The 25,755-nt window shown below is 33.9% G+C and overlaps 2 protein-coding genes across 2 annotated transcripts; both read right to left on the reverse strand.

The window, feature by feature from the left end:
• Positions 1–2,905: 2,905 nt before the first annotated feature.
• LOC112285992 (1-deoxy-D-xylulose 5-phosphate reductoisomerase, chloroplastic) lies at positions 2,906–9,207 on the reverse strand. Its single transcript, XM_024527451.3, has 15 exons — positions 8,982–9,207; positions 8,718–8,794; positions 7,446–7,538; positions 7,240–7,297; positions 6,912–7,087; positions 6,529–6,615; positions 6,083–6,208; positions 5,802–5,864; positions 5,493–5,642; positions 5,064–5,131; positions 4,833–4,944; positions 4,528–4,632; positions 4,252–4,373; positions 3,877–4,023; positions 2,906–3,563 (listed from the first exon to the last, which is right to left on the reverse strand). The coding sequence occupies exons 1-15, from the start codon at positions 9,205–9,207 to the stop codon at positions 3,392–3,394; spliced, it is 1,782 nt and encodes a 593-aa protein (XP_024383219.2). The 3' UTR covers positions 2,906–3,391.
• Positions 9,208–12,056: 2,849 nt separating this feature from the next.
• LOC112285847 (protein transport protein SEC23 A) lies at positions 12,057–17,001 on the reverse strand. Its single transcript, XM_073535657.2, has 9 exons — positions 16,507–17,001; positions 16,033–16,327; positions 14,901–15,743; positions 14,519–14,784; positions 13,977–14,243; positions 13,512–13,664; positions 13,068–13,184; positions 12,799–12,870; positions 12,057–12,587 (listed from the first exon to the last, which is right to left on the reverse strand). Exons 1-9 carry the CDS (start codon positions 16,816–16,818, stop codon positions 12,462–12,464), a joined length of 2,451 nt encoding a protein of 816 aa, XP_073391758.2. The 5' UTR covers positions 16,819–17,001; the 3' UTR covers positions 12,057–12,461.
• Between the last annotated feature and the right edge of the window lie 8,754 nt (positions 17,002–25,755).

A 25,755-nucleotide genomic window follows, 5' to 3' on the forward strand; every position in this document is an offset into this window, starting at 1 on the left:
TTTTTTGTATATTTTTTCTAATAATAATATATATTTAGTTAATACATATGAATAAGGATATATCAAATTTTGATATTAAAGTAATAATTATAACAAGAATCATGATATAGTAAGAATTAGATTTAAAAAAATAAAATAGTATTAAATAGTATTTAATAAGAGACTTCTATTTGCTTTGTAGGAGCATAAATGCCTGAAATCAAAGTTAATGAGATAAGTAACTGATATAGTCATATTTAGGAAAGATTCAACAATAGGTTTAAGAAAAAATACCTCAAATTATCAAATATTGATACCTAGAGAGGACCAATTGTCAACATGGATCAAAATCAGACTCTAATGCACAAAATTGTGTATCTACAATGACTTTAGAGTTTTATGATAGATCAAAGAGCAAGGTTTCAAAGCAGACTTACAAAGAGATTTTTAAGCATTGTTTTTATATCAATTGCATTAATACTTAGTTTTTGGACTTTCAAAATTAGTAATATTTTTAGTTGGATTAGATTTTAAAAAATAAAATAGTATTTACAAAATTGAGGGTTTCTTGAGTTTTGTGGTATAAGTATAGATAAATTTTGAGTAGAGTGTTGGTATGCTAGTTGTAAATGTGTGTGTAAATTTTAAGGTCAATCAAACAGTTAGATCAAAGTATGTAAAGGTTTTTGTAGGTTGAGGTCTTAGAAATTGGAGTTTGAAGGTTAGTAAGTATTTTTAAGATCTTTAGCAATTTTTTGATTGGATTGAAGTGATTTCTTTTTAATAGAAACTAGACTTGATTTTCAATAATTTAGGTAAATTTTGGAAGCAATTCAATGGTTGAAGAAGAAGATATTGGTGTTGGAAGTTCAACATTCAGATTGGAATAGGAGGCCAGCCAATACCCAAGTAGAATTTAGGATTGATCTTCTATTTGGTAAGTTTGATCTTCTTCAAATTTTGTGTGCTTGTTACCAACTTAGTTGTTGAGAGGTATGTAAAAACTTAAGTAAGTTCAATAATATAATCAATAGATATTGAGGTTCTAAATTGCCTTAGGATTATGTTAATTTGATTAAGGTTTGGTTTAGGATTTAGAAATTCATTAAGATTTAGGATTTGTTTAGGATTTAAAATTATTTAGATTTTAGTTAGGATTTTGCTTAGGATTTAATTAAGGACTACTAGGATTTTAACTAGGATTAAATTAAGATTTGGTTAGAATTTATTAAGATATATTTAGGATTTTATTCTAATGCTTCCTTTGAATTTCTTTCAAATTTCTGCATGCTTCTTTTGTAATTTCTTTAAGTTTTTTTTGGATTTGATTAAAGCTTGATTAGCATTATTATGGTTTAATTGGAGTTATTTAAGATTTTATTAGAGTTAGAATCTTGTTGTTGCAATTTCCCTTCTACCTTCCATAGCCAAGTGCTTGGTGCATTCTTAAGCAAGGCTTCACATAATATGACAACCTACTAAAAGAAGGATACCTATCTGGTATTTTTCTATTATAAAAAAATAAATATATTTTTAAATTAAAAAAAAGTAACATATAAGTAAGCACTTAAAAGTCTCCATCCTTTAAGATATTTTTTTTATCAAATTATGATTCAAAAAATTAATATTAATCATGCTTAAGAGTTTAATAGAATATACTTTAACTTATGAAGCAATTGATTGACTTTTATATTTAAAGGAAAGAATTTATTGGTTACATTAAATGAAATAGATCTCTTACTTACATTATCATTTATAATAAAAGTTTGAATTCTTGGAAATCTTTCTATTAAAGCAATAGATAGTATAAATAATCGAAAATAATACATTATAATTAATTATATTATAAGTTTTGTTGATAAAAATATAATTATAATATTTTAAAAATTAATTTATATATATATAATAAAAATATAACTATTTACAATTAAATTCATAATTTTATAACTTATTTGGAATAATTATTCGCTACACAATGTCTTACTCTACATGATAGAAATATTCTTATTTGGATAAGAAGTTTAAGTTCAAGCTATATGTCTTTTATAATTTTTCTAGGAAAACAAGTAGAAATCACATTATAAATTCTTATGACTAATTTAACCTAAAATGGAGCATTAGTAAAGAATATGGTCTATGATATTAAAAATAATTTAATATTATATGCTAACAAAAAATGTCAAAGGTATCAAAAGAATAACTTTTAAAAACCTTAAAATTAACAAAGAGAGAATTTTCATTTTCTTATTACTATTATTGATGCACATGCCATAAAAACTATATATAAAGATATTATACAAAACTATCACAAAAAGATCTTAAAAAACACAACACCACACTTACATCTCAAAAAGACAAAAACCATAAAAAAACACATTATTGCACCAACTTTGCAATACACAAGCACCACATCACATTAGCAGTTTAGTTATAAAGAAGATCTTAAATGCCTTCCATCATTGCACAATTACAACACTACAATGCCAAATGGATCTATTACTACCTTAATAAAAACCTAATTAATGGATGAATAGATGTTGATAAAATTTATATTACAGTGACCATGATATAGTGAGTCAAAACCACTACTAGACTAGTTGGAATGATAAAAAAAAATACTACACAAATGAATACCAAAAAATTACAATCTTTTAATTCATGTGAATAGAGAAAGTATCAATATCATTAATATTAATATATACATGATTCTCACAAGAGCACACCCACAATCATTTCAAAGTTTGCTTATATTTCATACACTCTACTTTTATTCCTCACTTTGCAATTAATTCTATACCATGTTTTGTTTCAAATTTCAATTATCCTATTTCAATAGCCTATTTTATTCAACAAAACCAAAACACTTTGATGATGACATGAGGAGGCCTTAAATTGCTTTCTGTTTCTAAAGCATCAAAGCAAAGTGTATAAAAAGATACCTTCAAATCTGGGATCTTATTCAAACAAGAAAACCCAAAAGGTAAAAACATGAGAAAGAAAAGGAGAGCGTTGGATAACATCACAATTTGTCTCCATTTCACAATCCACACATAAGAGTTGTCATACCCAAGTCGAAAATTCCTCTATCATTGAATACTGCCCAGTTACCCTTTTAAGCCAGTTGCAGTATTTCGGAAGCAACTGAGACCTGTCAAGCTTTCCCTTACGGCTTCCCTACAATGAAAGACTTTAAATTGTGGCGCTACTTCGCTAGGAAGCTTCTAGAATCACTTGTTGGTCAGAACGTGTTGCGTTCTGTGTGAATCAAAACCTAGACCACACTACATAAATGCACCTAGTTTACAAACAGCTGCTGCAGTAGACCATTAGGTTGCGGGCGTTTGTTAGAATAGGCCTTCGTCTACAGTTAGCTTCGGCTTCTTCAGGACGAGCAGTGTTGCAATGGATTCCACTACGCCACTACTTTTGTCCGAAACGAACCTGATTCTATCAGTTCTTGTGCGTATTCTCGTGCCCATCCGTCGTAGTGAAGAATCTCTGCCAAGGAAGGCAATTCAACCAACTCCTCCCTGTGCTTCTCGCAGGTCTTCTCGATCACTTTCACGATGTCCAAGTAGCCAATCCTGCATTAAGAGAAAAATCGACGTCAAGACTATAGACAGGATATTACGCTGGACTGGGATTTTAGGATCAAACAACCTTCTACAGGCAGAATCATCACGGTGATGGCACCAATGCCGGTGTGTTGAATTCACTGGTGATAGCTAAAAGTGATGGATGAAGATTTCCTGAGGATTCGAAGCTCTACCGTAGGACCTGAGCTCAATCTATTCCATCCTACCCGGACTACTCATGGATTCTCATATCATTTGTAAAAAGCCAACCTAATTATCAGTACTGTTATTGGTGAGGAACTGAGTTTTGTGTCGTGAGTACCTCTCCTCAAGGAAAAGCTCAACGGCCTTTTCATTTGCAGCACTCAGTACACCAGTCATCGTTCCACCAGCTCGACCAGCGCTGTAAGAGAGTGCCATAGAGGGATATTTTGCGTGGTCGGGCTTCATGAAAGTAAGATTTCCCATTCTACTCACAACCAGGTCAAATTGTAAGCCAAATTCACGAAACATCGATGTACATACATGACTCTGAGATTTAGCCCTACCTTCACGTTCAGGCGTACATTTTCCGATAATAAGTATCTAAATTAAGCAGTTAATTCAAACAGCAGAACAAAAAATATTCACTCTACGATTGAAGCAGTGCGTGGAAAACTTCACCCGTAGAATATCAGAATAAGATACATAAACTTACTTGAAAAAGTCCAGACGAGGCCAGGTCTTCTCTGAACAGGAAATGCGCTCTGGCCACGACATGGTGTACAGGATGGGAAGCCGCATGTCTGGCCAGCCTAATTGAGCAATTACTGAAGAGTCCTATAAAACAGAGGATACAGACATCATCCCAGAAGTCAGCAATTGTATAACCAATGTGACAAAAGCAAAAGTCTACATTCTGAGCTCTTGGTGAACTATGACCTATTCACAAATGGTTTGGAAAAAAAATCTACATGTCAAACATGAGAGTTACCTGTGTCTCCACCATGGAATGAATGATTGATTGGGGATGGACAACAATATCAATGTCATCGTAATCAGCACCGAAGAGATAGTGAGCTTCAATCACTTCCAACCCCTGACAAGCAACACATTTGACGTCATTTCTAAGCACAAGGAAGCATGCATGCTCCAAAGAAGATCCACCAACTATTTCAATTGAAGCGACATCCATAAAATAGATACCAGCAGGACTTGGTTGCAAAAACAAAATTTGAGAAAACATCGAGTGAAATGAATTGTTGCCAGCTTTGCAAGCGCAACTCAGAAAAAGCTTACCTTGTTCATGAGCGTGGCAGAATCAACCGTAATTTTGCGGCCCATGCTCCAGTTGGGATGCTTCAAAGCATCTGCTACTTTAACCTCCTTCAACTTCTCCACAGGCCAATCCCTGAAACGACAACACGTATATGTATGACAACTCTGGATAAAGAGGATGAGTTCTACAATCTCCACGAATTTGCTGTGACCACCTGGGCAACCGCAGGAAATATACCCTTATTCATATACCTGAATGCACCTCCGGATGCTGTGAGGATAATCCGCCTCAATCCACCTTCAGGAAGACCTTGGATACACTGGCACAAAACAAGCGTGACGTTCCTTAGCAAAATCAACAATCCAGCACCACTCCCTAGCCTTGTACAAAATTAGTTGTGAATTGAGGCTCTCCTTCACTTCTGTTAGAGGATATTAACAACACGAAGGAGAAAGGGGCAATAGTCTCAATTTGCCTTTGACACTCGAGACGTCTGTTATATCTCTGAATATACAATTTCTTGCAGATTATCCACCCACTAGTATAGACTCGTTCAGTCTTCATAAGCCAGCTGACGTGACTCGTGCAGTCTTCATAAAGGTTAGGTTCCGAACTACTAGATGAAATAGTATTGAGGCTATTCCTACTCAAAACAGTACAAATGGCACAGTGAGCAAAACCTGGAAGATGGCCGAGTGCTCAGAATCAGCAGGCAAGATGTTAATGCCATGCTTCTTGGCCAAAGGCAAAACATATGGACCTCCAGCAATTAAGGTTTCTTTATTAGCCAAAGCAATGTCCTTTCCAGCTTCAATAGCAGCAACTGTGGGCTGCAATAAAGACGATTGAAATAATGTTAAACAACTGGTATGCGATGACATCTACAATATGTCACAGTGATAATAGAGAACCTGAAATTTCTAGCCTGTTAGAAACCGCTCCATGCATTCAGTTACGAAACATTAGACGTTCTGAGGGGAAGGGTGAACCTTCAATCCTGCGCAACCAACGATCCCTGTGACGACAGTGACGGCTTCTGGATGCCTCGCCACCTGAGTGGGAAAACCAACTTTAAACTTTCAATTTACAACTATACAGGTTATAACCAGTAACACCGAGGATGAGTGTTTACATTCCTCACAATATATAAACCAAAATGATGACGTTAGGACAAGTTATGGCAGCTGTAGATGAAGCACAAACAGACAACTGAACACAAGCCGAAGCTCCTTCCTACGCGTGCTGCGTGTCCCGTAAGACAAATACAAACCTCCACAATGCCTTCCTCGCCCACCATGATTTCTGGGAGCTTGTCCAATCCAGCAAGGGCTTCCTTTAAAGCAGGCACTGATGAAGCGTTCTTAACTGCCACGAGGCTAGGTCTGAACGCCTTAATCTGAAACAGAACGTGTGCGCATGTAAAATATTAGTAAACAACACAAACATGCGACAACACACACACACACACACACACACTTCGAATAAAGGAGGAAAAATGAGATAAAATAAAATAAAAAGGTAGATGCTGCGGTTTAATCGCTGAAACATGTATTTTCAACATTATAAGAATGACGGCGCTGGTCGTAATAATCCTAAGAGGACAAAAAAGACGTTAATGCAACCAAGTCTGAAATTCTTGAAAAGAAAACAGCATTTAGTAATATGTTAAGGGCATAAATACCAGCCTAGGAGTGTATTCAGATGTAAAGAAATTACCTGTTCAGCCAACAAGCTGACATTGGAACCAGCAGCCAAAGCCACGACCTTGAATTTATTCGGATTTTCGGCGACAATGTCGAGGGTCTACAACACAGAAGAAAACCCAAGCTATAGAACCTTATAGCACTAACTTAACAAAATGATCGTATATATCGCTTCATCTCCACCAAAATACTAGTGACTTGTTCCTTGAAACTGAACACTAGCAAAATTACAGAATCAACAGATTAAAACCCCAATGAAAGTTACCCTGAGATTAATAACCAGATGCTTAGGCCATTAATTCATTGTAGATTATTCAAATGTATTCTCTTGTCAGGAAATAAGGAACTGTAACGTATTATGCAAGGACCAGTATGCACCAGAACAGTATATGTCACCTGTGTACCGATAGAGCCAGTCGATCCGATAAGGGAGATAGGTTTCGGACCGTTTCTGATCTTAACGTCTTCTATGACAGCCCTTCCAGGCCAAGCTGGAGGCACTTCAGCTCCCATACACCTTACACCTGAAGTGGTCTTGACAGTCAAGGAAGCTGGTTTCTTGCTGCCTTTAACTGCAAACAAGGGATGACAACTTGAAGACGGGACAGCGTTGGAGGGTTCGTAGAGAACCAGATAAGGAATGCAAGACTGATTTCGGTACAATTTATTTGCTTAAAACTTTCTATGAATATGGTTGAGGGCACGAATTCCTGGCACGACGGACCTTGGAGCCTGCAGCCAGAGAAGGAAGACATATCCATACCAGACATTCCCACGTCCTTCTGCACCCCAGAAACATACAAGACGTCAAACCGTTGTCACCAGAGACGACTATTCCATCTTATTATGTTCATATCACCAGCTACAAATGCCCACATTCTTGATGTGAACTTGTAAACAATCTAGAGTTTTAGAGCAGCCCACACTTACTATTGCTCTGAAACCGGATTCCAGTGACACGGTCCCGGAGATTCCTGTCATGGCTGCTGTCTTCAGAGCCATGACTTTCGGAGCAATATTATTCTGCAAATACCCCGCAGCAAAACAAATCAGCTAGAGAGCAACAACTCTGTCGCATCCTTAAAGGACAGTGTAGCCCACGACTTGCACAAAAATCACAAGAAACAACGGCATTCTCTGATTTTTCACACTTCAGCCACAGTTGCATTGCTAGCAAATCAGAATCGACAGCAAACTAATGAAAGCAAAGAATCTTGCTGGCAGAGATGCTGATCACACTAGTGAAATCTCGGAAGAAGATGGTGTTAACGGAGACAGAAATGACCTAACAGACAAATTAGTGAGTCATACAAGTTCTAATCATGGCCAGACTTCCAGCCTAATGTTATACGAAAGGAGGGGTTAGAAGAAGAGCAAGTCCAATTGTGGACGTAATCAATTGGGCATACACAGCCACCTCGACAGCACAAAAACAACGAAAAAAGAAGGCAACATAGGAATCGACAATGCATGCATTCTCCCTGCGAGCCCTCGAAGAAAGACATATCCTTATCCATTCACGAAGAACAAGTAATCATGTAAAACTTGGGTGATGAACAGCACCACCGCGTTTTCTCCCAATAACGATCTGCTTGCACACTGGCGTCAACACTGACCAAGAGGTCACATCCCCAATACAAACGCGGACGAGACCTGAACTGAGAGGTTAAATGTATTTAATAAACCCCACAGTTGGTTCGCCTTCCGCTCAGAAAAAGTGAACAAAATCCATCAATCCGGCAGAGCACTGTAAAACCATCGCACTAGAACAAGTACAGTTAAATTCTCTCGCGGAATTAAAGTACGCGAATAAGAACTTAACTCTTAAACTTCCTGAACATCGCAGCGGAATAAGTTCGCACAGGGCGAAACCAAAACCGAGCCATAACAGATGGGCACCTCTACCGAGAACGAAACACACCCAATATCTCTTCGCGACCACATAACGCAGACTCAACCTTGCGAGAAAAAATAAAAAAATAAAAAATAAAATGCACACCGGCCCACAAAAGCCCCCGAGCCTTCTCACAATTCACAGATAGCTCGAGTGCACAGCAAAATTCTCCCGTCCCTCAATCACAAACGAATTCCCCCAGAAACACACAGAAATCCCGCAGAGGGTCGAATTAAGTAGAGAACCCACCACAAACCCAACTTGCACACACAACTTTTAACGAAACAAAGAAGTGCACACGAGCTCACAGGGATGCGCAACGCCGAAAAAACAAACACTATCAGCTGTCGTCGAGGAGAACAGATGCGCAGGCTGTCGTCGTCGTCTTATCAACACGGAGACTCCTGGACATGAAAGCTCCCGCACCATCGCTTCTCCTTGGCCCCCACCACTTCGCCGAAATACGTATCATTATTCGTATGTGTACAATTATTTCTGTATAGTGTATTAATGACCCTGCGACGATCATTGGGTACGTACGTATCATGGATCTGCGGGCCCCGCAGCCATACAAAGGGTAAGGATCTGGGGAGTGGCGAGGAGGTAGTCAGCGAGCTGTCGTGGACCCGGCCCGATACTCATTGCGTCGGAGAATCCAGCGGCATGCATCTGGGCCGGGTGGTGCGACCCACCCGTTCCATTGGGGGAGTGCCAGCGTGGCGTGGACATCATTTGTCGTTTCTCCCCTAGACCCCCTTGTCTTCGTTCCAAAATCGTTACCCTGCTCGCACCCTCCATTCAGGTATGACGTGTCAGAGTCGATGCCTCCACCTAGTGCCACGTGATGGCGACGGTTATGTCCGTAACTGCGCCGCTTTCATCCGCCGGCCAGTTATTGCGTGGAATCTGTCATCTTCACAGATCGACCCCCCGTTTCTATCTGAAGTGTAGTCCAGGGCAGACCCACCCTTCGACATCATGAGCTATCAAGGCGTTTTCGGTTGGAAATTGAGGCTGCCTCTCGAAACTCTTAACACTTCTATTTGTTCGTCTTTAAGGTAGCCGACCCATTCTCAATCACCTCTCATTTCCGGCCTGTAAGGTGGTGTACTTTTGATCAACTAGACATGATAATACCAATCTTTTTTGACACCTTACGATTTTACATCAATTCATATTTCGCCTCAACCCCATGGTGCCATTGGGTAAGAAATTAAGAATTTGATGCCAACACAACAACAACAACAACAACAACAACAACAAAAAAAAAAAAAAAAAAGGTTTGCCTGTATGTCAGATTCAGGTCAAAGAGAATCTCCAGCTAAAACATCAACATAAATTTTGTTTTTGGGCAAAATTGTGTGAAAATACTTGGAATCCTCTTGATTTCTATTTCCCTACACTGGGATATTTTATTTTTATTTTTTCATACACTTTTGGCAGATATGCTAAAATGCTTAAGTGATTGGAAATTGATCGGCTACCTTACACATGATGAGGAGGAAAGTTAAGTCAGAATGTGCTGTGGTGGATTAGAACTCCCTCGTGGTCATTCACAGGGAGAAACGGTCCGCCGGGGGATTCAGATGTGGAATGTGTCATGTCGGCGGAAGTCAAGTCAATTGGGCGAGAGAGAGGAGAACAGATTCCAAGGGTTTTCTGGGGACGATGCTCCACATCCAAATCACTTTATTGTGGGGATTCTGCTTTCTTTTCATGGGATGCTTGCTCTCATGCATTGTGCTCAAATCCTGGTTCGCATAACAAAACAAATCCAGGGGGGGGGGAGGCTTTTATTCTCATTTGCGTAGTTCGAGAAACTATACACGGAAGACTTGGAAGAGTTTGAAGTGGATGACATTCATCCATTCACAACCCTAATTGCTTTACACTACACAAGGTTTGTTGGGTCCTGTGTTTTTGTTCTCAAGATTTTAGTTTTGTTTGTTTAAAGTGGAATAATATGAACCTTGCATGTGAATTCAATACATGAGGTTTTGTTTGCCAGTATACTTTTTATTCAATTGGTGAATGTAAAGTTTGAATGGTAGATGGTAATTAAAACATAGTATCTCTTCCACTCATTTCAACATTTTTGTACTTTGTACGGATTTTTATATTTAATTTAATAAGAAACTTTTGTGTTTACAATATTAGTATAGAATTGAGGATACAATCATATAAATTATTTTGGAACATTAAAATTAAATGTTAGTCATATTAGTTACAATTTATTTTTTATTTTAAAGTTTGTTTGTTTGTTTGTGTGGTCCTAAAACTCACAACTTTTGCTTTATCTCTTAGAAAATATCCTATAACACAGTTAAAAACATAAATTAAAAAAAACAGAAAGAAGATGATCAGTGAACATTTGTGATATTTTTTTTAGTATAATTTCTTCGTGCAAGATTATAACACTGGTGCAAGGATATAAAATTGACTCAGTAGAATTATTAAGTGGTACTTAATAATATCCAATATATGGCCATGTTACAGTTGTTATCCAAAATAAAGAATACTAATATTTGTATTAAGTTTCAATCCCACAAAATTATATCTGATTTCGTTAGCATTATAGTAGAAAGTTTTTAAAAATCGAACGAAAATCAATGAATTAATTAAACTTTAAAGATATTTTTACAACGGGAATATGGGAACAACGTTTTAGGTAATAGAAATTTAATGATGTATATATGTGTGTGTGAGTGTAAATAAATAAATAAATAAATAAATAAAATTGTGGTTTTTTGTAATAAATCGACTCTTTAAATTTCAAATATGAATCCAAGAGTTGTCTGATGTTAAAGATGTCAAAATGGCACAAATACCTTCAACAATTCTTCAAAGTTAGTGCAATTGTTTTGTTGTGAACAAAAAGAACAATAAAAAAATATCGCCACAATAAGATAATTAAGTTTTTATTTATAAATATACATAAATTTAACTTTAGTTAGAAAGATTTAATTTTTTTAATTTTTAAATAAAAATATTTAGAAAATACAAGAATTTACTTATTATTAATTCTTAATATTATGAAGTTCGTAAAACTTCTTGATCAACCCAAAAGCTTGATAGAAAACTGACCTCTGCTGAGACAAAACAATGCAAATCTTCTCATTGTTTATTCCTTTTTTCGGGGCAAAGGACGAAAAAGACACCATATTTAGATGAAAAATTATGCTATGGATAAATTTGACACCATTTCAAACGAATAAATCGTAGCTCAACCAATTGTACTGGTCAAGCACATGCAGAGAATGCTGCACGAACTGCTATAGAACTGAGAATTAAGTCGGTTGAAGTGGAAATAAAAGGGTTAGGTTACGGATAGGAGTCGTTGCTACTATTTAAAATGAATAAATAATCTCAATCAAGTACTTAATGAAATTAAATTAAAAGATCTAAATGGTTCAATTTACTATGTCCATTTCATGTTTTCTTACTGCAAAATTGTTAATTAAGATCCAATGTTTAAAACCACTTACCGATCAAATCTTCAATCATGGTGACATTCCATTTTATATTGATACCAAAATTGTTCATTCGCAAAAATGTAAAAATAAAACAAAATATTACTTGTTTAAAAAAGGAACTACATTGCACCCGAAAAAATTACTACTGACCATTATCATTTTGTCACAAGTATGTGCGATGATCCATTTTCCAATGTCTTTATTCAGCTTCTCGCAAAGTTGAGAAGATGAGATCTACCTCAATACAATCAGACAGATAAATATGAACCTTCATCATGTGGCTTTCATGTCCACATATCACCCTATCCTGATCAGCAAAATTGCCACTCCGGCATTCTTTCGTATGGTTCCGCACTAGACAAAATGTTTTCAAGACCCATGGCCTGTTTTATTTGGCTTGTAGCCTAATCAACGTGTGCCAATCACCAGAACATGGACGTAGCTCATGTGAATTTAACAAGTCAATGAAAGCTTGTAACAGCATGTCCTTTCGGAATAAGAATATCGGGTAAATATGAGATGAATGAATTTGTCATTTATACAGTTCAATCAAAAAAGGGAATATAATGCATGGGTTCACTAAACATTGAGCTTCAGACTTCGCATCCACTCGCAGAAGCTCAGGTCATCAGTGGGCACGAAACTGCTCTTCAATCGTGCTCTTTGCTCCACCGTGAGAACCCGTAACTGGGGGAACCTAGCCTCCTAGAGACATAAACATCAACACAACACAGTTAGTATAATGTCCAGATGCAGGAAGAAAAGCAGTTCCATCTACTTTGATTGATGAGTTAGTGTTGATTAGTGGATTTCAGAACAGATACATCGCAAGTGACGTCACATAGTGCTACGGCAAAGAACATAATCAAACAAATGTGTGGAGAGGGAGAAAGAGAGAAAGAGAGGTTTCAAAGACCTGTTCATAAGGAGGATCTTTGTGTGCTGGTATTAATCTTGACTGCAAGTACCGGGCTTGAGAACTTGCCTCCTGTGATGATTCATCAATATGAAAAAGATCAGAACTGGTTCATCAGAGAAGACACGGGTGAGACTCAATTGCACTACCAGAACTCACGTTGAGCATTCTTAGCAGATTAAAGGAAAGTCTAAACACACGAGCCTAAACATTTACAGACATCCTGTCCAATCTTAAAACCTTTCCATTGTTAAGTTCAGTTCTTGGACCTTAAACGAAAGCATCCGAGGAGCTGGAAAACGCTGCTCTGTGAGTTCTTGGGCAAGAATGTGACAAGCTGCTTGTGCTTCTGCATTCCTAGCTTCATCCGCCACAACTCTCAAACCCTGCATATAGGAGAGAATCAAGAAATATAATTCTCATTTCATATTCTGAATTTTGTCCACATTTTCAACACAAAATAATTTGCTACTCACAAGCACCTGTCACTCGTAACAAATAGAAATTCCTCGAACAAGGATAACAAGTTCGTCGACAACATTCTGAAAATCCCTCGAAGTGATATAAAATCCTTACAGATATCTATTGATCTGCATGAGCACATGAATACAATTGCAAGTAAGATTTACGTCACAATTCTCAAGCTTGTCAACACCTCCAGACTTACACACGATAGGATATCACAAGATATTCACATCAAGCAAAGCACTCACCGTCCAGATGAAGACATCAATGCCATGATCTAAGACAATCACAGCGTCCGACTGCATGGCCACATCATGAGCAGGTAACTCCTCGAAGGTGCCTGCCTCCCGATGCATAAGCAACCTTGGAGCCATCATACGCAATGACAAATCGAAGCCAGCCTGTCAGGATGACAATATTTTGCTATTAGAAGAGGACTTGGAAGAAATACGACACTGATCGTGTCGGAAGTAGCTCACACATGAAATAACCACAACCAGTCACAGCAAACTGAGATCTGCACATATAAAATGAGGGGCGTATCTCATCAAAATCGAGCTATGAAGACTACTTCATGGTCTGCAACTTCATCATCAATGAGTGGCTGACTAGAAAATAAACTTCTGAAAGCACAAGAAGAAAACGAGACTGACAAAGCAGCAAAGATCAATAGGTTATGGCAACAAAATAATGTACGAAAATCTACTGCATACCTGCAGGTAGAGATTCCTGTAAACAGCTCTCTCATCTTCATGTCCTATGATGCTGCCCAATAAAGGGCCACGCTTCAAATGAAACAAGAGTTCTGGCAACCTTGAAAGACTTGAAGGAAAAGCTCGTAGCTTGGACTTCGCAATATAGCTCCCAAACTTCGCAGCAATGTCTTTAACTCTCTCATCTACAGAAGCTCGCATGTCAGCAACATCTCGAGTAGTCTTCGCTTCCAACACAGTTCTCTTTGCTATTAGAACTGCAGCCACCTGCGCTGACACCAAATAGATAAATAAATAACGAAAGTGATGAGAACAAAAAGCATGCATAGCTCGTGATTTATCTTGGATTAAAGAGGAACATACTCAAGCATTGTCCAATCCAATCACAAAGAGAAAATATGTACGAGCAATGTTGGCTAGGAGAGAATCGTGTACAACTAGTAAGAAAATCACAATAAAGGGAAAAAAAAGGGGAAAAAAAAATGACAGTTCCTTGCACCAAGACAAAACTGCAAATTCCAATTCATCATAAAGTACAGTACCTCATCATCCACACTATGCAAGTAATCCGATATACTATCTGTCGTTGGCAAGCGCACTGTCACTACTCTAGTCACTTCTGCTTGATGCACACTGGTATATCTTGCAACAATTTGGAAGTATACATGACTTTCTTCTATGTCATCTTCCAATTCCATTGTGATAGCAAATGCTTGACAATCTTCGACACTAAGTAAGCGCACAGCTGTGGATGTATCGTTTCTAAACTGTCCTACACCGGAATCGCCACGAGGCTCTTCTCCTGGTCCTGCAATCTCAACCAAGCACACCATCAAGGTATCCATACGAACACACCATATGATCATCTGAACAAACGCGATATAGTCTCTTCAACGTTGCTTGAAATGCCAGACAAAAGCTCACCTATTACGCGAGTCACGACAACATCGTCAGAACAGCGAATCTCCAACAACCCTCCGAAACCTGTGGAGCGCCGAACTGCACGTTGCAAGTTGGTGCAATAGACCTCTCCAAAATCATCATGCAAAACCAACAGACCGCCCGAGGCACTTGCTAATGGCTGTAAAGTAGGAATCCGAACGGGACATGTTCCGGCACATAAAATATCTAATGCTATGTCTAAACGTCGAGCTTCCTGACCGAGATACCCCATGTGTTTGATTGCATTCTCCTCCATATATGCATAATTCATGTGGGTGGTAGAGCAAGGAAGCGATCCAGGACCCAACGTAGTTGGTCCACCAACGCAGACCAGCACCCGGCTTCTTCCACCAGAGCGCTTGGATGTGTTCACTGGAAGCTCTGTTGCTGGACCTTGAATCAGGGCCAACACCACCTCAACAGCTGTTCCTAGACATCGCTCCCTTTTTGCCTCAGGCAAACAACCTCGATATGGACGTAGAGCAGATACGATGCTACGAGCTTCAGAAAGACACACATGAATAGGAGCAAGATACACTCCTGTCCCATATATAAGCATCTGCTTGAGTTCGTGGCTTAAGCTAGAATCACCAGGTAGTACATCTGCTGCAGCTACAGTCGATTCTGACAGATCGAAGACAGATACGGTCCGTCCGTAAGTAACAATCCCGATCCGTGTTGCAGGAGAAAGGGAATCTAAGAACGTATGTAATGACCCTTGCAACTGCGTCAAATGTTCTACATCTAAGCTGTCGTCGATTAGGAGCATGATTGGCGCAGTCATACTTGAGTCAGACACTGATACGAACCCAGGACGTCGAGTCCCTGCATTCAATAGCCCTAAAATTAGTTAGGAAAGTTTCCAGATCCCACCCAGAAACATTTTAGGTTTAATTCTGCACTTCAGAATGTATCATCGCTTCTAGGTAGATTTAAATGACTCGCATCACCCCACTGAAATTTAATTCATCCACATCAGGGCCATTAACTCTAGTAGTATAGTTACTCCGAAAACTATACACAAAAGCCTAAAATCGGGTGAAAGTAGCTTCCAGCATTTTCTGAAACAAATAGTACCCAATTGGTAACGTTGTATTATGGATCAAGACAGAACCTGAATCGACATAATTGACCACGCTCGTCGCAAGCTCTGGCCAATTACGTAAATCTTCAACTCTAGGAGCCCTGTACTCTCCGTTGCTCTCGTTAGATTTGTTGCAAAACGTGCAGCTCCAGAATCCAGTTCTTGGTGCAATGGTGCAGTGTTGATTGACATACGCTCCACAATTTTGACAGCGGTAGGGCTCATGCACAATAACGGGCAGGCTTGGCTCTATTTCTCTTCCTGGACAGACCAGAGCTCCAAATCCCAAGCTGGCAGTGTTCATGGGCTTCCTCTCATTAAATACCTACAAATAGATCAGGAAAATAATCTCATCAGCTAAAACCATCAAAATGACTTCCTACATCGGTCATATACACAAGTTCGAATGTGAGAAAATAATGTACAAATAATTATCGCACAAATTACGCATAGACAATCGAAAAACTAAAGTTTATAGACAAGGCACATTGTGGTGGGGAGTACCTTTTGAGCTGAAAACAACAAGAAGGGTGCGGAGGCAGATAAGCAATATGCATCGAAATCCTCTTCCGTCACTCCATGTATGCCAACCCCTGATAAGCCAGAAAGCCCGTGATCTGCCAGCTGTGCTGGTGAATGAGGAGCTAATGGAATCTCTGCGAAATTGGGAGGCACTCGGGGCTGCTGCACATGATAATCAGGCTGTGGAGGCCGAGGTGGGCTATTGAACATCGGAGGACCGTGCGGACCTGCATACTGCGAGGGGATCGAAAAGCTGGGCAACAAGCTCTCGCCCGACCCAGCAGGAGGACCCATTGGAATCGTCGGCAATAACTGATCTGTCCGCGACCCTGAACCTCCTAACCCTGCGTCACCATAAGCAGCTGGAAACCCTCCTGCACACCATCTCGCACCAGAAGCAAAACCCACCCGCTGTTCACTCCAACAAAGAACCAACAGCTTGACACGGTCAAAGACCCAGTTGCTAATTTCAGCTATAATTCACCACCGGGCCCACGAAAAAAGCTACAAGTTGACCGCGATCGGGTCAGGACTACACGAAGGAATCCAAGGCCCATCACCTGCACTAACTTGGTGCTCCAAGTGCTTGTGCCCCCGATGTGCACGAGCATGAGAATTCGGGTTCGGCACTTGAGCCGACGTTTCCGAGCGCGCGTGCTGCAACAAAGGCTGAGGGACAGATCGCGCCGAATCACGGTGCCCAGAGCCGAACGGTACGTGCGGGGGCGTGTTCGACGAAGACGATCTCTTTCGCGATGGAGGACCACGATTGTGCCTATGCTCCTACGCGTCCCCTTCGCCGCCTAGCGGCATCAACTACCCTTCCCCAAATCGACAACGCCAACTAGCCTGGTTCAAAATCACCACCCAAAACACCGTTTCCTCCCCATCTACATCTCCAAACACGTAACCCACACACTCTTACCAGAGCCTCCGCCTCCTGCTCACTACGCCATAGCCTCGCTTCTAAATTCGCGTCACCCAGATTGTGCAGACTCATGGACAAGCTGTGAGCAAAGCCGTGCGCATCTCGACGCGGCTCCGCCACAGTCGGTGTGCAACAGCATCCGGCGCATGAATTCGCCACCAGAGATGGACGATGCGAAGCTCGCGTGCTTGCGAGCATCGATCGTAAATGCTCAGCCGATGATGCGTTCCGACCAAGCAATCAGTTCTGGCGCCAGCGGCGTTGGCGCCGCCTGACGTGGCTGAGTGCGCGTACGTGGCAGTGGGTTCGGTTTGGGTTTGTACATTAGGGGGAGTCAGAGTGATAGAAAAAAGCGATGAAAAAACTTCTGAGCAAATGAGGACAGTCTATTATTTTCAGCTTGATGCCTTCAAAGATTTTGGTTGGTTTACTTCACTGTTAAACACTTTGTACAAGATGCAACCAACAAATGCACTCATTGGTGTTTTCAAAACTTTCAAAAACACATCTATAACAAAATTCAAAATCTTCAAGCCCAAGTCAAAATTGCTATAATTTGCAAACTAAAAACATAGATCAAGTTATTTATGCCATTGAAATTGTAGAAAACTAAAATTAGAAATGGAGGAGAAGAAGGGAATATCAAGTCAAAATTGGAAAATAAGGAGGTTGAAAAACTAGAGACATCCATGTAATTCTAAATCCTAAAATTTAAACCTTGGTTTGGAAGCATTGAAAGTATATTAGAAGCCTTTTTTTTTTTGTTGTTGTCAATAAGAGCCTACTAAAATATTCTTTAAAAAATATTATTTTATATTATAAAATTTGATAAATAAAATTTATGGAAGATATTTATATGCACCTTCAATTTGTATAAAAAATGCATTTACTTTTGCAAGACAAATAAGACAGAGGAGAGGCAAACATATGAAGCGCCAACTTCAACAAACAAGGGAGTGGAGAAGTGCCAAAGTATGCCAACAAGCATTGATAAAAGAGCGTCAATTTTTCTATGATGGCTGGAAATAAGATGATCCATGTAATTGTCACCACATTATTTGAATTTTTTCACAATTCTTATTGGTTTGCTCACAATAAGATTGTAGATAGAAGTATTGATGGAGTTATGTTAAAGAAAACCAATAATGGTGGATATTCAAAGAAATGATTGTATAAAGACTGTCTTCGATAAGATTATATTCATACAATCCTTTCTATGTTCGAAGCTTATGCAATATAATCTTATCCAATACAAACTTATGCATAAGCTTAAAACATAGGTTATATGATTTTAAGTCATTTACACATATAATATATTTAAAAGTAGTCTAAATATGATATTTTACAACTACAAAATATATAAATAATTTTTAAGCCATTAATTTTATTGTCATGGTGTAAATAAGTCTACATGATTTTTTTTAGATATTATATAAAGGGTTATTTTAAAAATTAAAAAACTTCATATCTTCTAAATTATAAAATTGTTAAAGATTTTAAATGTACCATTAGAATCAAGGGCATTGTAAATAGGGAAGGTGAAAGAAAGACATATCAATTCAAAATTCCAAAAAGATAAAGCACAAAAGAAGTCAAAGGCCTAATATCTAAAAAATAAAAAATTTTTGAGCATTCTAAGTTTTTTAATAAATTTGGAGATCTCTAAAATAGGAAAATAGATTATATCAAAATATAAAAAATCCTAGCTATTTGTAAATTTAATTTAAAATTTAAAATAATTAAATAATATATTTAAAATAAATAACTTCTAAATAAATTTAATAATATTTTTAATACAAAATAAATCTAATGGTAGACTTCATAAGGAAGTTCCTTCATATAGAGATATATTTAGTTAAACACAAATATTTTTTTTAAAGTCTTAATATTTTTATTTTTATAATATATTTCTTTTAATTAATAATAATTTTAAAATTTCTTAATTTCCTTATTTTTATTTTCTATGGACCATATCAAAGGCAAAGATAGGATTTATTCTATTCTTACAAATAGTCCTAAATGGTTGCCATGTATAAGTCCCACTGATAGATCTTAATTTACGAAATTTCAAAAAATAATTTTTTAGATTATTTAGATATTAAAATTTTAAATTATAAATTTAATTTTATTATTTAGGTATTTATAAGAATTTATAAGAAATTAGAAGAATTTATAAATTGCAAGAGTCTTAGTAAAGAAGAATTCATGAAAAAGAAGTCTTAAAAAGTCTAATAATCCAAATGAATCTAATGTTGTTTTCTTTTCATGATAAGAATTTGTGTTTAATTATAGAGACCAATGTCTACATTGGCCTTACATCTACGTGTATTACTTATAAAAATACCTCTAAATATTAATTAATAGGTAGAAGAAGCATAAAAAATTATCTCATGTCTTTTAAGTTTGTTATAAAGAAAATAAGTTTTTTAATTAATTTAAATTAATTTTATCAATAAAAATAATTATAAAAATAAGATAAAATAGTTTTAAATTAATTTTAGAATTATAAAAGTATATAATAAGTTTTTTTATAATTAATTTAAAATATTTAAAAAATAAATAGAGAAAATTTCAAGACTTTGATTTAAAATAATTTTTACCACCTTAAAAACCCATTATAAAGAAATTGAACAAGTTTTGAAAGTCCTACAAGGTTCTTAGGCTAATTAAATATTTTTTGAATACCATTGTGTAAATCATTAGTTAATAGAATATGATTAGTTTTATAATATATAATTATACAATTGCATTTCTTTTATTTATTTTGTATTTTTTCTTCTTTTTTTCTTGTTATTTTCTTCTCTTACTTTATACCACCAATTATAAAAAAAACTCTTAATTGAGATTATCTTGTAATTTAGGTTGAAAGGTGAATTTTACCTTCACAAGTATATTCTATAAGTTATAAGACTTATAAGTTTATATACTTTAACTTTATACTTATAAACTCACTTTTGTAATAAGAAGGTTTTTTGGGATTGTAAAATTTTTTATCTTTATATATTTTGAAATTTCAAGTTACAATTGTAGAATAAAAAAAAAATTGAAGTTTTTAGATTGATTAATATTAAAAATTTTACTTCATAATTTTTTTTTGAATTAAATTACAAATAAATAGTATTATTATTTTTTTCTAATTATATATTTATAAATATAGATTCTTTGTTTTTTTTATTGATTTTTTTTTGATAATAATTTTTTTATTGATCAATATTATAATTTCTTTATTATAATAATTTTAATACTTATAAATATAATAATATGTTTTAATATTAAACTAAAATTAAATTTTATTTTTGTAAATAGGAGTTTTAGTAGCTCAAATAAATAAGTTTCATAGTCTAAGATACAACATGATCTAATAATTTATAAAAAATTTAAAACCAAAAGACTAATAAAGCTAATATAGGTTAAAAATTAAATTAATGTTTTTATTATTATAAAAAGAATTTTTATTACATTTAAAAAGATCTAGAATTATTTACAACTTAATGTATGTAGCTACTTCAAGAATTGATAAAATGTGGCAATTTTGTAGACATTGCAAGTGCTTGGATTCTAATGCAATAATAGCCATCCATGACAGATATGCATTTTCATACCAATGTAATAGATGTCTTTATCAACATTTTATTTGTTTCACAAATGATGATTATCAATCACTCTCATTCTTATCCTAAATATGATTAGATCAAAGCAAATAGAGTCTTATTGGCCTCAACCACAATTGCATTCTTTTCTAATAATTGTTGAAAAGTACATGTTTTTTTCTTACATACATACTTATACTTGTGACATTGCTCTCTTTGATACAAGAAGTAGCGTTGCTGAAGTAATTGACAAAGATTGCTTTGTCTCATATGTTTCTTTTAAAAAATATGTAGTTATTTGAACCTGGTATCATGTAATAATATGATTATATAATAAAAAAATAAAAAATATGGATGTTATTTACTTTATAGAAGCATAAATAAGCCAATTAAAGTAAATGAGATAAGAAATTAATATAGACATATTTAAAAAAGAATTAAAAATAGGATAAAGAAAAAATTATCTTAAATTATGAAAACTTTGTATCTGGAGAAGACTAATTGTTTACTTGAGTTAAAAGCAAATCCCAAGGCACTAAATTACACATCTATAGTAACTCCAAGGTTTTTTTTGCAAATTGAAAAATGAGATTTGAAAAAAAACTTGAAGAGATATTTTTTAGTATTTATCTCATTTCATTTAAATTAATATTAAAAATTTGAAGAATTTTTAAAATTAATGATGTATTTGATAGATTTAGATTTTGAGAAATAAAAATATATTTATTAATTTGAAAATTTCTTAAATTTTGTAATATGTGAATAGATGAAAATTAGGCAATGTATTTTTGTACTTATTGTAAATATGTGCAAAAAAATTAAGGTCAATTAAGCACTTAGATTGAAACATATGAGGATTTTTGTGGATTATGGTTTTAGAAATTTGAAATTAAGGATCAATAAATAATTCTAAGATCTGGCAATATCTAGTAGTTAGATTGTTTAGGATTTATTTAGGATTTGGTTATGATTTAGGATTTTATTTGAATTTGAGTAGGATTTGTTTAGAATTTGTTTAGAATTTTATTAGGATTTTACTTGGATTTATTATCATTGGTCTAAGATTTAGGATTTTATTAGGATTTGACCTAATTTTTGATTAAGATTTATTAGGATTTTAACTAGAATTTGATTTAAGATTTAATTAAGATTTATTAGGATTTTAATTGAAATTTGATTAGAATTTATTTAGAATTTATTTAGATTTTTTAACTTTAGTATTTCTTTAGGATTTATTATTATTTTTTAAAAATTTTCTATTCTTAATATTTTTTAAGATTATTATTATTTCTTTAAAGATTTATTTTTATATTTATTTAAGATTTCTTTAATTTTTCTTTGACATTAATTTAAGACTTCTTTGTATTTTTTTTTTTAATTTCTTTTAATTTTTTTTAAATTTAAGTTGAATTGATTAGGATTATAAAATATTACTTAAAGTTTATTTAAGGTTCTACTAGACTTAATAAGATTGTTGCATTTCTACTTATCTTCCACAACTAGATGCTCAATGCATTCTCAAACAAGAATACATGCAATACAACATCGGTTGGGTTGATAATTGGTCTACTAAGAGTATGGTAGATTGAATGGATTGTTTTATGAGGGCAAGTATTTGAGAAAAATATACTTAAGGCCAAGTTGAAGTGGTGGTTGAGATCTCAATAAGATTTCATGGATACTTTAAATCAGCAATAGATTGATTTACATACATTTGTTGGTAGTATTTGAACCTTAGCTTGAGTTGCAAAGTTACATGATTTCTTGAGTTGTGGAGCAATTATTGAACTAGGTTTTATACACTGCTCTTGTTAGTTCAAGTAGTGACATTGCGAAAATAGTCAACAAAGATTGCTTTGCCTTATCTATTTTCTTCAAAAAAATAGGCATTTGTGTGAATCTAGTTGGATTAAGGAGTGGTTTGATAAGGGTGTGGTAGATTGGATGGATTATAGTGTAAGCACAAGCTTATAAAAAAAGTTTTTGCAAGGCTTAATGATTATTTGTTGAAGTTTATTATTTTGTATTTTTGTTTGTTATTAAAAGTAAAAATCAAGTAGTGTATTATATTTATTGAATATTAAAAGTGACTAAATTTACTTTATTAATAGAATTTAAAATAGTTTAGAAAGAAGTTAAGTATCTTGATAAAATAGAAATTTTAATAATATAATAAATAGATTTAAAAATATATATATATATATATATATATTTGTATTACATAATCTCTTATTAATTATATTTTAATATTTTTTATATTATATTTAACTTAAATTATAATTTTGTACATTACTATAGTTTTATGTAATTGAATATATTGTATAGATTTTTTGATTAAAATGAAGGACTAAATACTTTATTAAGATATATATATATATATATATATATATATATAAATTAAATAATTATTTGTAAAATATGAATTAATAGTTTTGAAATATTTAATTGGTTGTAGATATTTTTTATTAAAAAAGTATTTATATTTAATTTTTAGTGAGATTTTGTTTTCTTTGATGATTGAACTATTTAAAAAATGAATATATACATATATATTCAAAAAGAATAATTAGTATAAAACTAGTATTTTTATATTATTTATTTTTATATTCTTATTATTATTTTATAGTAAAATAAAAATTACAAGATTGTGATGATAAAACAATGTAATGAGTGCTACTAAGTCTAGCAATATAAATATTATTATTTTAATAAATAAGTGTAGTATATGAAATTTATAAGTTTAGATTTGTGATGAATAATATATATAAGAGTGTAGGTGAAATTAAGTAAAATAGAAAAATCAATCTCATTTACAATATAATTGATAGATTATTAAATTTAAAAATAAAATAATATAATTAAAAGTTATTTTTATTAGAGTTTTTAAGAAAGATTTTTGTTATAGCTACTTAATTATAAAAGCTCATAAATCTCCTCTTACTTTGGCCAATAAGGTGGAAGCATCTAGTGGTGCATTTTTTCTAATTATAACATTTCTAGCATCATTTGAATTTTAGGCACATAGATTTAACATGGTTTGGGATGCTAATTCTTAAATTTATGAACTTATGATAGATTTTATATATGATACAAAATATGCCATATTAGTATTATCATGAATATAAAGTCATAAGAATCTTAGACTAAAAGATTTGTGATAAAATCTATAGAAATAAAAGATCAAGGTTGTTTTGGCATAGCTAATGGTTGGAGAAGTCTGTAAGATCAATAACAATGAGTTTTTGGTCTTAAAGAAACATTACACGATCATACAAAGTCTTTAACTACCTTCTATATTTGAAGCTATCAAATTTTTTAGATATTAGTTTCAAAATCTTATAGTATCCAAAATGTCTTACAATTGAGAAGTCATAACAAGCTTGAAGAACATGTAATTGTATTTCACTTTCTAGAAAAAATAATCATCCTTTGAAATAAAATAGATTATTTGTAAACTTAAACTTAAAAGTATTATGAGATTTAAAAAAATATATTTTTAATATCATAAATAAGAAGATCAGAGGACATACTTGATTGAATTTGCTTGAGAAAGATTGAATCAATAATAAATCTTGATTTTATTACTTAAAGATGAAATTACTTTAGCTTGAAGAAAATTATTTTGTATTGATCAAAAGATGCGACTCCTTTTTCTGTGTAAGATAAGAACATCTAAAAAGATTGTCTAACAAAACTTATTGTTCATTGATTTATAAGTAATTTTGATTAAGACAAGTTTCAACAAGCTTGCCAATAATTCAAAATACATGCTTACATGAAATACTCAAGGTTCTTGTTATCTATATATAATGTGACTAGACTAGAAGCACTTTCTAAATAATGATATTATTCTTGAAATAAATTCAAAATTTTAAGAAGCTCTTTATTATAGATCCTGTAGTTGATTTGTGCTTCTAAAAATCTCCTAGATCAAAAAGCTAATAGGTGGAATTTGTCATTTCTTTTCCTTTATAATAATACCACATCCAAGGCAAAATCTAATGTATTTATTTTCATAAAAAATGCTTTGAAGAAATCAATGCCATATAAGATTGGTATAGAAATAAAATTTATCTTTAAAGCTCAAAATAATATTATAGCTTTTTTATTCTATTCAAGTTTTTATTACAAGTCAAATATATAGGTGCAATTGCAAGTAGAAAAGAATTTATAGTAAAGATTCAATAATAATTACTAAATTTTAAAAAATATTTGATATCTTTTATTATTTTTTAAACCTTCTAATCTATGATAGTTTAAATTTTTTTAAGATCCATCATGAAGCCATCATTTGAAATGATATATCTTAAAAAGTCAAATTAAGTAATATAAAATATATAATTTTTTATATTGGCATATATGCTTACATTTATAAGTTTTTGTAATACATGAAAAATATAAAATTTATGCTTTTATGTGTTAGAATAAGTTAAGGTGTTTAAATATTAAACAATAAAATCATTTAGAAAATTTTAAAATATATTATTCATAAAATATTGAAAATTAGCTAAGACACTTTGAGTCTAAAAGACATAATATTATATTTAAAATGTTCATATTTGATTTAATTTCTGTTTTCTATTTATTTTTAATTTTATTTTAATGTGTGTAAAATTATAAACTCTTTATAGATTTATTTTATTATAAAATTTAGCTTAATTCAATTGATAAAAAATCCCTAATATTAAAAATAGAGGATACTTATTTTTAATA

This window comes from Physcomitrium patens, chromosome 8, assembly GCF_059467195.1.
Source record: "Physcomitrium patens ecotype Gransden chromosome 8, ASM5946719v1, whole genome shotgun sequence".
Lineage (NCBI taxonomy): Eukaryota > Viridiplantae > Streptophyta > Bryopsida > Funariales > Funariaceae > Physcomitrium > Physcomitrium patens.

Bases quoted from the DNA above. Each gene is read 5' to 3' on its own strand.
- LOC112285847 (XM_073535657.2), bottom strand. From the start codon at position 16,818: ATGGGTCCTCCTGCTGGGTCGGGCGAGAGCTTGTTGCCCAGCTTTTCG. The intron at 15,744-16,032 runs GTTCTGTCTTGA...TATTGAATGCAG, and splicing joins GGTCAATTATGTCGATTCAG to GGACTCGACGTCCTGGGTTC. The intron at 14,244-14,518 runs GTACTGTACTTT...GTGTCAGCGCAG, and splicing joins TGCATAGTGTGGATGATGAG to GTGGCTGCAGTTCTAATAGC.
- LOC112285992 (XM_024527451.3), bottom strand. From the start codon at position 9,207: ATGGAGGGTGCGAGCAGGGTAACGATTTTGGAACGAAGACAAGGGGGT. The intron at 6,209-6,528 runs GTAATTTCTTTA...GTTCTGTTTCAG, and splicing joins TCAGCTTGTTGGCTGAACAG to ATTAAGGCGTTCAGACCTAG. The intron at 4,024-4,251 runs GTAAGTTTATGT...GGTTGTGAGTAG, and splicing joins CCTCGTCTGGACTTTTTCAA to AATGGGAAATCTTACTTTCA.